Source organism: Cetorhinus maximus, chromosome 26, assembly GCF_964194155.1.
Source record: "Cetorhinus maximus chromosome 26, sCetMax3.hap1.1, whole genome shotgun sequence".
Lineage (NCBI taxonomy): Eukaryota > Metazoa > Chordata > Chondrichthyes > Lamniformes > Cetorhinidae > Cetorhinus > Cetorhinus maximus.
The window spans coordinates 31,543,241-31,561,445 of record NC_135904.1 but is presented as its reverse complement, the minus strand read 5'-3'; the positions used below and the strand labels follow the sequence as shown (position 1 = coordinate 31,561,445).

Sequence of the window (18,205 nt, the reverse complement as noted above, 5' to 3'; positions counted from 1 at the left end):
TATCTTGACTTCTATTTCTACCTTTACGGTCAAAATCACGTTGGCTATTTATTGATTGTCTTATGTGGGGCACTTGGGAGGGAAGGAAGACTTTTGCACAGAGTTAATGATATCATTTACCTACAATGCACAGCAGGAAAACAATTTTATTTCCACAACCAGATAGTATTAGTAGTGACTGCAGGAAGAATAAACAGCTAAGCTACAATAAAATGAGAAAAGTGACACATGCTATTGAACACATGGATTCACCACCGAAATTGTATGCTATTCACTTCTTTTAATTAAGGTTCATTTTAGTGGTACACTTATCGCTAACAACCATACCTGGATGAAATTCTTCAAACATTGTGGCCCAATAACCTAAAGAATCAAACCTACAATCTAGAGCAGGGGTTCTCAATCAGGTGTCTCATTGTAACTACACACTGACAATTTTAAGTAAATTGAATGCCAAATCCCAAAGGTTACAGCCTTCAGGGCACAGGGTTTTCCTTCCAGCCCCGAATCACTGATTGACGCAAGCACAGTATCATTTTAGGCCAGCATTGTTCAGTATGTTAGTCACTAACCACAAGTGGCGAATTGGGAATGTAGATGTGGCACTTTGGGCCTGTGATCTCAATATTCATATTGGCACTCCATAATATGCTTAAAGTTCATCTGTATATGTGTTGATAAAATGGCTTATTAGTAAAATAACAGAAAGCAGAGTAGGGGAGTATTTTTTTGATCATTGCAAGTGCTTTACTTCCTAAGTTACTGAATGATGTTTATTAGTTAGTTATCCATATATGAAGTACATTTACGTGGATTGTATGAACATGTGTACAATCTCATATGATAAAATTAGTTCGTGCAGCTAAAGCAGGGTTGGCATAGTCAGGTTAATCAGCAATCACGACTGGACAACACTGCTTTAGGCCCCAACCCCACACAGGACATGAAGAACTGGAAATCGTTGCTTAGCCCCAGAGGCTCATGGTCACTATTCTAGCGCTGTGTTGTCAAGGAGATGGCACCCAGTCTCAACAGGCATGTTCCGCTTGACTCATTATGGACAAGAGAAACAACAATTGGTGCAGCCATCAACACCATCAGTCTCATCAAGTCTCTTTCAGCTTCAGTGACAGTCCACCAACCCTACCCCGACACACTGCCAATCTCAGTGACAGGAGCATAGAAACAGGAGCTGGCCAATTAACCCCTGAGCTTGTTCTGCCATTCAATGAGATCATGCCTGATCTATGACCTAACTCCATAGATGTCGCATATCCTTTCATATCTTTGGGTAACAAAAATCAAGCTCAGATTTAAACTCTAACAAATAATCTAACACCAACTGCCATTTGTGGAAGTGAGTTCCAAAATCAAAGCAATGTTCAACAAGTTGAAATGTTTCCTAATTTCATCCTTGAAAGGTCTGGCTCTAATTTTTAGACTATACTCCCAGTTCTAGACTCCCCAATCAACAGCACTAGTTTCTCTCCAGCTACTCCATCTGTTCTCCATAATATCTGGAAAATTTCGTTCAAATTATCCCTTACCCATCTAAATTGAAGAAAATACAACCCTTGTTTGCATAATTTCTCCTTGTAATTTAACCCCAAGTGTCCACTCTAGTAAATCTACACTCTCTCTCATAGGCAGTTTCTCGAGATCAAGGATGAATTGCTTCCACTCTGGTTCTATGGGTTTTGAGATGGCTGATAAGTCCAATGATCGATCTGCATAGGTGGACACTTGAAGGATTGAATAGATAGGTGTTTGGAGGTTTGTTCACTCCCTCCAGGGCCTCTGCACGCTCCCAATGAAGTCCCTTGAGGTGTTCAGTGCCTTCCTGAATAAGCCTTCTGCATTTTGGTCGGTCACAAACCAGAGTCTCCCATGAATCGACAGGGATGTTTGACCTCTTCAGGGATGCTTTGAGGGCATTCCTAAAGCTGTTTCTGCTGTGCTCATCAAGAGTCTCCTGCCATGACCAAGTTCCTAGCAGAGCAGTTGCTTCAGGAGTCTGGTGTCAGGCACACAAACATGTCCTGTCCAGTGCAGCTGGTTTTGAGTGATCACGTCCATGCTGGTAAGCATCTATGTGGCAAGAAAGGCAGTCCAAATCTACACTGCACTCCCTCCAAGGCAAATATATCCTTCCTAAGGTGTGGTGTGCAGAATTCCATACAATACTTCAAGTCTGGTCTTACTAGGGCTCTGTAGAATGGAAGCAAAACTTCAAGGACTTCATATTCTAGTCATTTAAATATAAAGACCAGCTTTTCATTAGCCTTTTTGATCATATTCTGCACCTGTTCACGATATTTTAATGATATATGTAACTGGACCCGTAATTCTCTTTGGACTTCCACTGTATCTAACTTTGCACTTTTTAGAAAGTGCACTGCATTATCCTTTTTAGGCCTAAGGTGGACGATCTCATATTTACCTAAATTGAAATCCAATTGCCAAAGTTTTGCCCATTCACTTAATCTATCAATGTCTCTTTGTAATTTTATGCTCCCATCTACACTGCTTACAATGCTACCTATCTTTGTGTCACTGCCAATTTGCATAGGTGGCTCTAAGCCATTAATAAATATGATGGATAGTTGGGGCCCCAACACAGATCCTTGCAGTATTCCACCACTCACATCCTGTAATGTACCTACCCATTAACTCTACCTTGTCTTCTGTTGCTCAGCCAATTGCCTAGCCAGGTCAATAATTTACCTTCAATTCCATTGGCTTCAAATTTAAGTTTATTTTGACGGACTTTATCAAATGCTTTCTCTAAGTCCATATAAACAACATCCATAGATATTCCCCTCTTAACTATTTTAGTCACTTCTTCAAACAATTCAATCAGGTTTGCCAGATATGACCTACTCTTTACAAATCCACGCTGAATCTCTCTGATCAGCTCAAAATTTTCAAGTGTTCAATCACCGTATCCTTAGGGTCCAGTAATTTTCCAACAACAGATGTTAGGCTACCCAGGAGATGAAGAGGCAGCGGGAGCTGCGAGGAAGCAACTCGGAGCGAGAGAATATAAATCAGGACCGAGGCTTGAGGCCTACACCACTTGCCTGGGAGTCGGAGAGGCGGCGGGACCAGTCAGCTGCTCAGAACTGGCCTGCACTGAGTTTGAATGGAGAGCGAGAAAAAATAAAGAGTGACATCACAGGAAAACTACAAGTTCATTGGTTGGTAAGAAACTGCTGTTACGGACTGTCTTTAAATTGCTGTAAATTATAAAAGTGCGTTTTTTTTTTAAGTACCTATACTCGGATTTAAGTGAGAAGCACCAGGAATAAGGGAAAATCAGGGCCAGTATAATAAAATAATGTAAATAAACCAAAGTAAAATAAAGTTAAGACATGGCAGGGCAGCTTAATCGAGTGAAATGTGTGTCCTGTAATATGTGGGAAGTCATGGACACTACCGGTGTCCTAGATGAACATGTGCAGGAAGTGCTGCCAGCTCCGGGTTTCAGAACTCGAGCGGCAGCTGGAGTCACTGTGGTACATCTGCGAGGCTGAGAGCTACGTGGCTAGCATGTTCAGAGAGGTGGTCACACCACAGCTTAGGAGCCTTGAGGCAGAAAGGGAATGGGTGACCGCCAGGCAGTCCAAGAGAACTAGGCAGGTCATGCAGGAGTCCCCAGGGGTCCCACTCACAATTCAGTTTTCCATTTTAGAAGCTGGTAAGGGCACTAGTTCCTCAGAGGAGTGCAGCCAGAGTCAAGTTGTGGCACCATGAGTGACTCGGCTGTACAGGAAGGGAGCAAAGAGAAAGGAAGAGCAATATTGATGGGGGATTTTAAAAAAAATTTATTCATGGGATGTGGGCGTCACCGGCCAGGCCAGCATTTATTACCCGTCCCTAGTTGCCCCCTAGTTCAAAGGGCACTTTTTAAAGAGTCAACCACATTGCTGTGGGTCTGGAGTCACATGTAGGCCAGACCAGGTAAGAATGGCAGATTTCCTTCCCTAAAGGGCATTAGTGAGCTAGATGTTTTTTTTTAAAACAACAATCGACAACGGTTTCATGGTCATCATTAGACTTTTAATTCCAGATTTTTATTGAATTCAAATTCCACCATCTGCCATGGCAGGGTTCGAACCCAGGTCCACAGAGCATTACCTTGGGTCTCTGGATTACTAGTCCAGTGACAATACCACTATGCCATCGCCTCCCCATTCTTTAGTTAGGGGAATAGACAGGCGTTTCTGCGGCCGTCAACATGACTCCAGGATGGTATGTTGCCTCCCTGGCACCAGGGTCAAGGATGTCACCAAGCAGCTGCAGGACATTCTTCTGGGGGAGGGTGATCAGCCAGAGGTTGAGATCCACGTTGGTACCAAAGATTTAGGTAGGAAGGGGGATGTGGTCCTGCGATCAGAACTTATGGAGTTAGGTCGAAAATTAGCAAGCGGTACCTCAAACGTAGTAACCTTCAGATTACTCCCAGTGCCACACACAAGTGATTACAGAAATGGAAGAATAAGACAGATGAATGTGTGGTTGGAAAGATGGTGCGGAAGGAAGTACTTCAGATTCCTAGGGCACTGGGGTGGGATCTGGAGAAGATGCTACCTGTACAAGCCGGACGCGTTTCACTTCAACAGAGCCGGGACTGAGTTTGTTGCGGGACGTTTTGCTAGTGCTGTTGGAAGGGCTTTAAGCTAACTCAGCAGGGGTGTAGGAACCAAGAGAGAATATTAGACAGGAATACCAGGGCACACAAAATGCCAGAAGAGACAGATAGCACTAGGATAGAGAATAGTAAGTTAATAGGTGGAGTTGGAGTAAGGGAGAGTGTCATGAAGTCTAAATCAGCGGTACCATGCATGTATGTGAATGCACAGAGTATAATAAATAAGATTAGGGAGTTACAAGCGCAGACTGCCATGTGGAAATATGATGTTGTGGTGATAAGAGAGATCTGGCTCAAGGAAGGGCAGGGCTGGGTGTTAAACATTCCTGGGTACACAGTGTTCAGAAAAGGTAGGAAAGGAGGAGGGGTAGCAGTATTGGTTAAGGAGAGCATTGTAGTGCTGGAGAAAGAGGGTGTCCCAGAGGTTTCAAGGACAGAATCAATTTGGCTAGAGATAAGGAACAAAAAGGGTGCAATTACATAGCTCAGTGTAGTCTAGAGACCACCAACTAGTGGGAAGGATGTAGAGGAACAAGTCTGCAGGGAAATTACAGAGAGATGCAGACATTATAGAGTAGTTACAATGGGGGATGTTAGTTACCCGAATGTAGACTGAGACAGTGGTAGTGTAAAGGGTGGAGAAGGGCAAGAGTTCATAGATTGTGTTCAGGAGAATTTTCTACAGCAGTATATGTCCAGTCCAACAAGAAAGGAGACACTGTTCTTGGGAGTGAGGTGGGTCAAGTGGATCACATGTCAGTGGGGAAACATTTAGGAGATAATGATCATTATATCATAAGGTTTAGTACGACAGTAGGAAAGGACAATGTGTAATTCAGAATAAGAATAATTAACCAGGGGAGAGCCGACTTCAATGGGGCAAGAACGGAGCTGGTTGGCAGGAAAAACTGTAGCTGAACAATGGGCTACCTGCAAAGAAGAAATGGTTCAGGCACAGTCACGGTATATACTCTCAAAAGGGAAAGGTAGGGCAAACAAATCCAGAGTTCCCTGAGTGAAAAGGGAGATAGAAATTAAGATAAAGAAGAAAAAGTGTGCTTATGACAGGTGTCAGATAGAAAATACAATTGAGAACCAAGAAGAATACAGAAGGATCAGAGGGGAGGTGAAAAAGCAAATAAGAGAAGCAAAGGGGGATTATGAGAAAAAACTGGCAGCCAACATAAAGGGGAATCCCAAAGTCTTCTATCTACAAATAGTAAGAGGGTGGTAAAAGGAGTAGGGCCGATTAGGGACCAATAAGGGGATTTACACCTGGGAGGCAGAGGGCATGGCTGAGGTGTTAAATGAATAATTTGCACCTGTCTTTACCAAGGAAAAAGATACTACCAAGGCCATGGTAACAGAGGAAGAAACTGTCACTAGAAGTGTTCAAAATTGATAAGGAGGAAATGTTGGATAAACTGTTGGTGCTTAAAAGTTGAAAAGGCACCGGGACCGGATGAGATGCATCCAATGATATTGAAGGAAATAAGAGAGGAAATTGCAGGGGCACTGGCCAAAATCTTTTAGTCTTCCCTAGACTCAGGGGAGGTGCCAGAAGACTGGAGAATTTAAAGATTACACCCTTGTTCAAAAAAGGTTAGAAGAATAAGCCCAGCAATTACAGGCCAGTCAGTTTAATTTCAGTGGTGGGGAAGCTTCTTGAAACAATTATTCGGGATAGAATTAATAGTCACATGGAAAAATGTGGGTTGATTAGAAATCTATGCTGGCTCTTCCTAAAGGGGAAATCATATTTAACTAACTTGGAGTTTTTTGAAGAGGTAACAGAGAGTTGATGTGGTGTACATGGACTTTCAAAAGGGATTCAATACGGTGTCACACAACAGACTTGTGAGAATATTAATAGCTCATGGAATAAAAGGGACAGTAGCCAATTTTGTATCCATACTGCTGAGTAATAGGAAACAGAGGGTAATGGTCAATGGATATTTTTTGGACTGGAGGAAGGTTTGTAGTGGAGTTCCCCTGGTGTCAGTATTGCGACCCTTGCTTTTCCTGATATATATCAATGATCTAGATCTTGGTGTGCAGGGGACAATTTCAAAGTTTGTGGATGATACGAAACTTAGAAGCATTGTGAACTGTGAGCAGGGCAGTATAGAACTTCAAATGGACATAGACAAGTTGGTGGAGCGGGCAGATAGATCGCAGATAAAGTTCAATGCGGAGAAGTACGAGGTGATGCATTTTGGTAGGAAGAACATGGACAGACAATATAAAATAAGGGATACAATTCTTAAAGAGGTACAGGAGCTGAGGGACCTGGGTGTATGTGCACAGATCATTGAAGGTGGCAGGGCAGGAGGAGAGAGCAGTTAATAAAGCATACAGCATCCTGGGCTTTATCAATAGGGGAATAGAGTACAAGAGCAGGGAGATTTTGCTAAGCTTATATAAGACACTGGTTAGACCTCAGCTAGACTGTGTACAGTTCTGGGCGCCACACTATAGGAAGGATGGGATTGCATTGGAAAGAGTGCAAAAGAGGTTTACAAGAATGGTTCCAAGGATGAGAAACTTCAGTTAGGAAGATAGATTAAAGAGGCTGGGACTGTTCTCCTTGGAGAGGAGAAGGCTAAGAGGAAATTTGATAGGTGGTGTTCAAAATCATGAGGGGGCTGGATAGAGTAGATAGGGAGAAACTGTTCCAGCTTGGAAAAGGGTTGAGAACATGAGGGCACAGATTTAAAATGATTTGCAAAAGCAGCAAATTTGATGCGAGACAAAACTTTTTCACATAGCGAGTAGTTCTAGTCTAGAATGCACTGCCTGGAAGTGTGGTGGAGGCAGGTTCAATCGAGGCATTCGGGAGGGCATCAGATGATTACTTGAATAGAAACAATGTGCAAAGATATGGGAAAAGGCAGGAGAATGGCACTAAGTCATAATACAAATTCGGAGAGCAAGTGCAGACACGATGGGCTGAATGGCCTCCTTCTGCACCGTAACATTCTGTAATTCTGTGGTCTATAATTCCCTGGTTTTCTTCTCACCTTTCTTTAAATAGTAGAATGACATGCACAATTTTTTTCAATCTAAAGGAATGGTTCTCCAATCGAAGTATTTGGGAAATTTACAATTAGGGCCATCTGCAATATTCTCCCTGCTTCCTTTATACCCTGGGATAGAGACCATCTGGTCTTGGTGATTTGTCATTCTTTAGTGCCATTATTTCCTTCATTATTGTTATTTTGCTGATGTTAATTTTGGTGAGATTCTGTCCCCGATTCAACATTAGTTTCCTTCAGATTTCCAGCACGCTGACCTCTTCCTCTGTAAAAACGGGCGCATGTCAGCCTGTCTGCCATTCCCTTATTTTCATTGACAATATCACACATCAGTTTTCAAAGCGGCCCACATCGCACCTGACCACCATTTTTTACTGAATATAACTAAAAATTTGGGGATTTATTTTGATATCCCTTGCAAGTTTCTTTTCATACTTCCTTTTCATAGCTCTTACGAGATGTTCGCCATCCTTTGCTGTTCTTTGTATCTTTCTCATTTGCCAGAATTAGTTTTATTTTGCATCATGTACAATCTTTTTTTTAGTTTTACGTTGTCTCTTATCTCTTTACTCATTCATGGCTGCTTTTTGGAAAGTATAGCACCTGCCTCTTAGGGGTATGAATTGGTTCTGTATCATATTAAATAATTTTTGAACACCTTCCACTGATTGTCTGTCATTTTACCCATTAACAGGCTTGTCCAGTTTACTTTGGACAGTTTCAGTCTCATCACACTGAAGTCAGCTTTACCTAAATCTAGAATCTTAGTAGCTGTTTCATGTATTTCTTTTTCAAACACTACAGTGAAATCAATCATATTATGATGGCTATTAAATAAATGTTTGCACACTGTTAGGCTGCTGAATAAATCTGGCTGATTGGTCGTTATCTCCAATATGGCATGTCCCCTTGTTGGTTCTAGGTCATATTAGTGCAGAACTCTAACCTGTACACACAGAAGAAATTCACTAACTTTCTGACATGTGCTTATCCCAATCTATATGGAATTAAAATCCTCATTAAAACCACTCTGCCTTTACAACATGCTTATCTAATCTCCGTACTTATGCAATTTACTATTGCACAGATGCTGCCTGGCGCCTACCCAAAACTTCCACTCGTCTTAAATCCTTTTCTATTTCTTATTTCTACCCATAAAGTCTTCATTGCTTTTTTCCCTCTCATCATATCCTCCCTCATCATTGTATTTATTTCATCCTTACTCACTAAAGCTACATGTCCCCCTCCACCATTTTCCCTATCTTTCCTGTAGGCCTTATAACCTGGAATATTTAGTTCCCAGTCCTTGTCATGTGTCAGTAATGGCTCCCATATCATACCCTCCCCATTGAATTTGCACTTGCAGTTCATTCAATTTCTTCCTGATACTCCACACGTTTATATAAAAACTGTTTGGGCCACACACTCTAACCTGTGCTTCAGCTCTAATGTTCATTCCCTGATTTTTCTTATTTCTCTGTCCTGGGTTAATCACTTTACATCTTTTAGTTTTCTCTGTATCTATATTGCTTAAAACATAATTTTTGACTGCTATTCTACTCTCTTCCCTTTTGTTGTTTTTTGAACTATTGTTAATACCACATTTTCCACCTGAACCCTCCACCCCCATTTACTAAGTTCAATACCGCCCGATTTATCCTTTCCACTGGGAACCTGGTCCCAGCCTGGTTCAAGTGAAGCCCGTTCCAACAGTAGTTTCATCCTGTCCCAATGCAGGTGCCAGTATCACATGAAATGGAATTCTTCTTTCCCAGGTCACTCCTTCACCTCTCTAACCTGTTCATCCCTATGCCAGTTTCCACAGGATTTGGATAATAGCCCAGAGATTATAACCCTTGAGGTCCTCATCTATAATTTACTTACTTGGTGCTGGTACTCTCCAAACACAACCACTTGCTTTCTCTTCTCAATGTTGTTATGTCCATTTGGTACATTTGGGACTATGAACATATAAACAAGGAGGGGTAGGCCATTCGGCCCCTCAAGCCTGCTCCACCATTTAATATGATCATGGCTGATCTGATAGTAACATGGTATCTGCATCATACCTACCACCGATAACCTATCACCCCCTTGCTTCTATCCACCTCTGCCTTAAAAAAATATTCAAAGACTCTGCTTCCACCATCTTTTCAGGAAGAGAGTTCAAAGACTCATGACCCTCAGTGAAAAAATTTTGCCTCATCTCTGTTTTAAATGGGCGACCCCTTATTTTTAAACAGTGACCCCTAGTTCTAGATTCTTCCATGAGAGGAAACATGCTCTCCACGTCCACCCTGTCAAGACCCCTCAGGATCTTATATGTTTTAATTAAGTCGCCTCTTACTCTTCTAAACTCCAATGGATACAAGGCTAGCCTGTCCAACCTTTCCTCATAAGACAACCCATCCAGTCAAGATATTAGTTTAGTAAATCTTCTCTGAACTGCATTTACATCCTTGCTTAAATAAGGTGACCAATACAATCCAAATGTGGTCTCATTAGTGCCCTGTACAACTGAAGTATAACCTCCCTACTTTTGTATTCAATTCCCCTCGAAATAAACGATAACATTCTATTCGTTTTCCTAACTACTTGCTGTACTTGCATACTAGCTTTTTGTGATTCATGCATCAGGACACCCAGATCCCTCTGCACCTCTGAGCTCTGCAATCTCTCACCATTTAGATAATATGCTTCTCTTTTATTCTTCCTGCCAAAATGGGCAATTTCACATTTTCCCACATTATACTCCAACTGCCAGATCTTTGTCCACTCATTTAACCTATCTATATCTGTTTGTAGCCTCCTTATGTCCTCTTCACAACTTACTTTCCTACCTATTTTTTGTGTCATCAGCAAATTTGGCAACCATCCCTTCATCCAAGTCGTTCTCTAAATTGTAAACAGTTGAAGTTCCAGAACTGATCCTTGTGGTGCACCACTCATTACATCTTGCCAAACTGAAAAGGACTCATTTATGCTTACTTTCTGCTTCCTGTTAGCCAGCCAATCTTCTATCCATACCAATATGTTACCCCCTATACCATGAGCTTTTATTTTCCACAATAACCTTTGATGTGGAACTTTATCAATTGTCTTCTTCAAATTTAAGTACAGTACATCCACCGGTTCCCCTTTATCCATAGCACATGTAACCCCCTCAAAGAACTCCAATGAGTTGGTTAAACACAATTTCCCTTACACAAAACCAGGTTGACTCTGCCTGATGACCTTGAGCTTATCCAAGCCCAGCTGTAACTTCAATAATAGTTTCTAACATTTTCCCTACAACAGATGTTAAGCTAGCTGGCTTGTAGTTTGCCACTTTCTGTCTCCCTCCCTTTTTGAATAATGGAGTTACATTTGCTATCTCCCAATCTAATGGGACCTTCCCCGAATCTAGAGTGTTTTGGAAAATTAAAACTAATGCATCAACCATCTCACTGGACACTTCTTTTAAGACCCTAGGCTGAAGTCCATCAGGGCCCAGGTTCTTGTCAGCCCGGAGCTCCAACAATTTACTCAGTACTACTTCTCTGGTGACTAGAATTTTTCTGACTTCCTTCCCCACTTCCATTTCCTGGTTTATGACTGGATCCTCCCTCTCCCTCCCCAATGTCCGGACAAGGTAGTTCTACATGTCCCTCACCCTGGCACCAGGCAGGCAATATACCATGTGGGACTCTCGGTTTTGCTTACAAAGAATGCAAACTATCCCCCCCACCCCAGCTATCACAGTAAGTTTCCTCTCCTCCCTGCTTTGCACAGCGTCCTGCTCCAAGGCGCAATCGTCTGTTTTCTGGCTGTCCTTCTAACAGCCTTTATCCTTATCCTCACAGGTAGCAAGTACATGTTACCTGTTAAATAGGATCAATTTCTACACATCCTCATTCTTTATCTTACCTGGGCTCCCCTTTTACTCTACACCATCAGTCATTCCAAACCTGCTCTGAACCTGCATCTCCTTATGAGGTGTGACCAAAGTCTGGAGCAAACTTTCCTGATATTTCTCCCAGTCCCCTATGTGTCGGAGTGTCTCCAACTTGCATTCCAGCTCAATAGTTCTGTGCCAGAGAGATTCAAGATGGGGACATCTACTGCAAGTATGTTTACTCAAGGTGGTCTCGCTGTTCACAAACTCCCACATACTGCAGTCAGGTCACACAACCCGCACTGCCATTACTTAAGTCAAGATTATTTATATCTAACTTTTAGTTTGTTATTAATTTTGATCATCTACTCTGCACACAGTAATGGCTTACTAACTTAAGCATCACCATAACAGAACACTAAGCATGACATGCAACTATGTTTTTTAAAGATACCCCCAATGTCTTGACAGAATTTTTGTTCAGCACCAGTAACAAGTTTCACATTAAGTAAGTAAATCAAAAATAATTTATGTAAAGCTGTATAAATAATTGCAATACAGTAAAAATACTCATGTTGTGTTACAGGTGTCTGTGGAATTTTTATACATGGGCTGATGGGCTTCAAAAGCAAAAGGTTGAGAACCCTTGATTTAAAGTATCAAATCCACAATTTACAGCAAACCCTCATTCTAAAGTGTCAACACAATCAAAAACATCAAATTCACAATTTCAACCATCAAGCTTAATGTTGAAGATGCTTATTTAATTAAGTGATAAACAACATTTATATATCAGATTCTAAAATAAAGTTTATCATGGCTGTTTACAGCAATCTGCACCTATATTATTTTATGGACATTGTCACTATGTATCAACATGTACAAACGCAACATGTAAACAGAGCTTTAAATTTTTCCAGAAATGTCATGTCATTGTATCCTTTCAATGAGTTTGACATTGGCCCACTAAATTTAGCTAAAGGCATTTTAAAGTAAGCAATATTAACATTTCCGCTGTTTCTAAGCTCATGAAACCAAAACAGGTATTGAAAACCTACTATTCACATGTAACAAGTATAACCAGGAGACAGACCTAAGCGATATAAAAACTAATCATGTCAGGAATTGGTGCCCTCACCACAAGACAGTTGCAGCTATTCAAATTTTGGAGAGGTAATAATATGAACTGACAAGTCTTTTGAAACTAAAGAGAAATCTTACCATGGTCCACGTGAGCCACTATACAGATATTCCGGATGTTGGCAGTATTTTTTTGTAGATCAACAATATTTTCCAAACTAGTATGACCCATTATGAATTTGATTCTGTAACAATATACAAATAAAATGATAGTACTAGATAAATAATACTAGATAAATATTCTAAAGCGTCATATTTTACATTCAGAATGCCAAATACCAGGGAATACTATAAATGCATAGCACTATTCAGCAATACAGATTAGGTCATAATATTGCTTTTAGCAATGCGGAAAACATATATCTTAAAATGATGAAAAGTCCGAGACTGAAGTAAACTAACAAGTAGCATCTAACTGCTCAAGTAGCCAGAATCAGTGAGGTGAGTTTACAAGGACAGGTGTACATTAGCTATCAATGTATTGTGACATCCTAACTGAAGTGATATGATGCCACATAACTCACTGAAGGATGTTTGATGCGTTATTCAGGGGTTTTTATAGATAACAATGTATCTCCCACAGAAATGTTTGCAGCTCCTTGGATTAGTAGTCATCACCTACATCAATACCTGAAAGTAATTGGAATAATAGTGCATCTACCATGGCAATGTTTCCAAGTCCATGGAGTATTAATGCATTTCCCGCAGCCATGGAGGCTGGTGGAACAGGGAAAGTTGCAACAATAGACTCAGGCAGTCTGAAAGGAAGCAAGATATAGCAAAGGGAAGAAGAAGGAGTAGTGCTTAGATTTTCCCATAGCCATATTTACAGATCCTTAAAGAAACAGTCCTTGGAGTAAGAGTGCATAAGGCTAAATAAAATCAGATTGTACCAGATCCCAAGCTCTATTTGAAGAGCAAGAAGTTCTCCGTGTCATGAGCGGCATTTATACCTCAGTCACCACTACCTGTAGCCCAGGCTTCCCAAAATGAATGCACCGCTCTATTCCAACAGTTAGGCACCCTTTCCGCACCACTGAAAACTAGCTAGAGTCTGCCTAAAACCATAGGGCAGTGGTTCTCAAACCAGTGTGCATAGAGACATTCTAGTGAGGCCGGCGCATGTGCTGCACAAAGAGTGCTGCCTGTCCCACCTCGGAAGACAGCATGCATGGAAGAGTGCTGAGCAACACAAGGATCACCAATTAGGCCCGTACTTACAAAAGCAGGTGATGCACACCAGTTGAGTTCATACTTGTTCAAGTGAGGGGAGATTTAAATATTCAATAATGCACAGTGGGAAGCAGCCACATCCACTTCACTGATGTCTAAGTAAATACCTTCTTTTCCTGAGAAGCATTATTTAAAAACTCTTTACATGCAGCACGTTCGTGCCATGATTATTACGAAGTACTGTAATTCAGATAGGGGACCATGATTACAAATCCATTTGAAGAGGTATCCTTCCATCAAAACAGTTGGAGAGCCACTGTTACAGGGTGATTGATTCCAGTGGGCCAAACCCTTCACAGTCAGTGATTTTTATGAACTGCAACCAGCTTATGCGGCAGCTTTTTCCAATCAATAAAATGTGAATGTCGAGGAGCTTGGTGACACAATGGATTAGATGCTTGTCTTTCACTGCTGGCATCAAAACTATTTTGGGTTGATGATGCTTTTCCATTTGTAGGAGTGCTTTGCAAGATTGCTAACTCTTCAGGATTGTCCTGGAGTCTCCAAAGAACTGAACATTAAGCTCCTGGACACTGCTATGAATAAAAGCCACATGAAAAATAATAGGCCAATTAAAAATAATGGAATGTTTTTATTTTCATTTTCTGTAAACATTTCTGTTTATCAGTTGTAAAAGTATTGGAGGTGGGAACAAAGGCTATTTGACAGTCAAGAATCAGTCAAACAGGTAATGAAGAGTTTGTTCAGTGTCCAATTGACCTGGGAAAGTAGTGCAACCCAAGAATAGGTGTCAGGCAACCACTGGTGGGAGGTGTGGCGGTAAAGGAGTTAGAGAAAGCTGACATGAGATAAAGCCTCAGTGGAGGTCCTGTGAGGAAGTTGCCAAACCAGAGTTGACAACCCTAGCTAGGTGCAACATGTTGAGCAGAAGGAGACTCACGCACAAAATTGCACATGGAGAATTGCGCACAGAGTCATAGAGGTCTACAGCACAGAAAAAGGCCCTTCAGCCCATCGAGTCTGCACCGGTCAAACAAGTACCTAACTATTCTAATCCCATTTTCCAAAACTAGGCCCATAGCCTTGTATGCACAGAATAACTGGCACCAAAAATGAAAAATTGTTAAAATGGTAAAATCCATGCTGAACATCTGAAATAAAAACAGAAATTCCATAAATTCCCAACAGATCAGAGCACTCCTGAAAAGACAGACCAGCATTAATATTGCACTATTCACAACCTCGGGGTGTCCCAAAGCACTTTAGAGCCAACAAAGTACTTTTGAAGTGTCGTCACTGTTGTAATTTGCACACAAGATCCCAAAAATAGCAATGTGATAACGATCAGTTCATCTGTTTTCTGATGTTGATCAGGGGTAAATTTTAGCCAGGACAGTACAGAGAACTTCCCACTTGTCCCCTAATAGTGTCGTGGAATCCTTTAAATGCACCTGGAAGGGCAGGCAGGGACACAATTTAACCCTCATCTGAAAGACAGCACCTCCAATAGTGCAGCAACTCCCTCAGTTCTGCACTAGAAGTGTCAGCATCGATTACATGCTTAAATTCCTGGAGCGGGATCTGAACCTGAGTCAAAGGCTAAAGTACTCCCCACAGAGCCAGGGCTCAGGGAAGGGACACGGCAGCTGGGTGACATTACCGGTAGCGCTGCTTGTTCTGAAGTTGAGATTGGTGCACAGACACACACACACGCACGGACAGTACTGAAGACAGGTACAGACATATGAATTAGGAGCAGGAGCAGGCCATTCAGCCACTTCGAGCCCGCTCCAACATTTAATAAAATCATGGCTGATCTGATTGTGGCCTTGACTCCACATTCCCACCTACCCTGATACCCTTTGGCTCCCTTGTTAATCAAGGATTATCCACCTCAACCTTAAAAATATTCAATGACCCTGCCTCCACTGCTATTTGGGGAAGAGAGTTCCAAAGACTCAACCCTCAGAGGAAAAATTTCTCCTCATCTCCGTCATAAATAGGCAACCCCTTATTTTTAAACTGTGTCCCCTAGTCTCTCCCACAAGGGGAGGAAGTGGCATAGCGGTATTATCACTGGACTAGTATTCCAGAGACCGAGAATAATGCTATGGGGACCTGAGTTCAAATCCCACCATGGCAGATGGTGAAATATGAATTCAATAAAAATCTGGAATTAGAAGTCTAATGATGACCATGAAACCACTGCCGATTGTTGTAAAAATCCATCTGATTCACTAGTGTACCTTTAGGGAAATCTGCTGTCCTTACCTGGTCTGGCCTAAATGTGGCTCCAGACCCACAGTAATGTTAAAAATGCCCTCTGAACGAACAATAAATGCTCACATCCTATGAACAAAATGTCAAGTCCCCTCAGGACCTTGTATATTTCAATAAGATCACCAGAGGTAAAGGGAAGCAACCTTGCACTGGCTACCTCCCATGTGATTTTGCTCCAGGCCCCAGCACTGCCTGGCTGGGCTAGAAACATAGGAAATAGAAGCCTTTCAGCCCCTCGAGCCTGCTCCTCCATTCAACTAGATCATGGCCAATTTTTTTTTTTTACTTCAATGCCCTAATCCCCTGGTATCTTTAATAACTAGAAATCTATTGATCTCTGTCTTGAATATATTCAATGATTGACCCTCCACAGCCTTCTGGCGTAGAGAATTCCAAAGATTCACGACCAAATGAAGAAATTCCTCCTTATCTCAGTCCTAAATGGCCAGACCCTTCTCATGAAACTGTGTCGCTTGGTTCTAGATCCTTCCCCACACCCACCACCCCCACCTCCATCCCCCCCATTCCCCCCCGGGGGAAAACATCCTTCCCACATTGATCCTGTCCAACCCTGTAAGAATTTCGTAAGTTTACAAATAAATCACCTCTCATTCTTCTAAACCTCAGGCCCAGTCTCCTCATAGGGGCTGGTCTCCCTCTTCACTGTGCCTCCCTCAGCTTCAACTGGCGGCCAAGGAGGGGCTGAGCAAAGCGGCCCAGGCGCATGGGTTTGGGATTCTGGAGCTGAACCCAGCCCCAAAACCCCACCGACCGACCCACCCACCGGGAGCGCAGGCTTGCCAGCGGCTGAGAGCGGAGAGCCAAGCCCACAGCCCTGGCCCCGACAGCGGCGCGTCAAAGAGCGAGGCCCCCCCACTCACCGTTGGAGACGGTCCAACCCACCTGAGAGGAATCCAGTGCGTGCGCGACAGCAGCCGGCGGACTCCAAACCACCCGCCCCGACACCCTCTGACCTCTAACCTCTGACGCACCGCCGGCGCTGCTGCGCCGTTGCTAGCACGCGGCGGTTGCCGGGCGACGGTTGCTCGCCTGGAGACCGCCCCCCTACACAATAAAGGCCACAGCTCGAGAGCGGAGACCCGGGCTGCTTTCCAGGCACTTGTCGCTAAGAGACTAAGCTGCAGACAAATTATATTAGCATAGTTTTCTATATATATATATATTATATATATATTTATATTTATCTACATAAAAATAGAGATAAAAAACAGCGGCAAAGATGACACGAAAATGCATCTGCGAGATTTGTAACTGTGGGTAAGTTGAACCTCCTGCTGACAGAACTTCATTTAGTCGGATAAGCACTCTGAGCTGTGTGCCAGGGGGTTGTCAGCTCCAGACCCAGAACCAGAGACTTGGGCACAATATCTAGGTTGGCAGCACAGTACGGTTTTCGGATGAGAGGTCAAACCTTCCCAGTTAAAGGTCCCACTGCAACTCTTCCAGGAAGATCAGGGGCAGTGAGTACCCCCCACCACCCACCAGTGCCCTGGCCAAAGCTTTAACCTTCAGTCAGCATTACCAGATTGTTCTGTTCAGTTCTGTTGAAGGGTCATTCGGACTCGAAACGTTAACTGTGCCCCCTCTCCACCGATGCTGCCAGACCTGCTGAGCTTTTCCAGCTATTTTTGTTTTTGTTGCCAGGTCGGTCCTCCTCCCTTCCACGGCTGCCTGCTTCGCCCAAGTTGGCTGCCACGTTTCCCACCTGGCAAACCGTCACGACGCTTCAGAAGTGCTTCACTGGCCAGACGTCACTTTGGGACATCCCAAGATCGTGGAAAAAAGCCACATAAATGCAAATCTTTCTTTCAGAATGGATCTTGAAGGTCTACTTTAGGGTTAGACCTTAGCGCCATACCTTAGTAATGCCTACAAGCATATGGACCCACTTCTTTTCCCTGCTAAACCACGTTTGCCATTCCTATTGCAATTATTTAGGAGGCACTCTATTTGAGGCAACAGTCCAGGAAGAATTGAGGAATTTCGGATCTGTGCTGTTTGCTGAAAATG

The 18,205-nt window shown here is 42.6% G+C and overlaps 1 protein-coding gene across 2 annotated transcripts in view; it reads right to left on the bottom strand.

Moving 5' to 3' along the window:
• Positions 1–17,146, bottom strand: part of efl1 (elongation factor like GTPase 1) — a 299,163-nt gene extending 282,017 nt beyond the window's left edge. For both annotated transcript variants that reach the window (XM_078530449.1, XM_078530450.1), the window contains exons 1-2: positions 17,078–17,146; positions 12,782–12,885 (exon numbers count right to left, since the gene is read on the bottom strand). In XM_078530449.1, the coding sequence (XP_078386575.1) occupies positions 12,782–12,872 (91 nt within the window). In that variant the 5' untranslated portion in view covers positions 12,873–12,885; positions 17,078–17,146. The remainder of the gene's footprint in view (positions 1–12,781; positions 12,886–17,077) is intronic.
• Between the last annotated feature and the right edge of the window lie 1,059 nt (positions 17,147–18,205).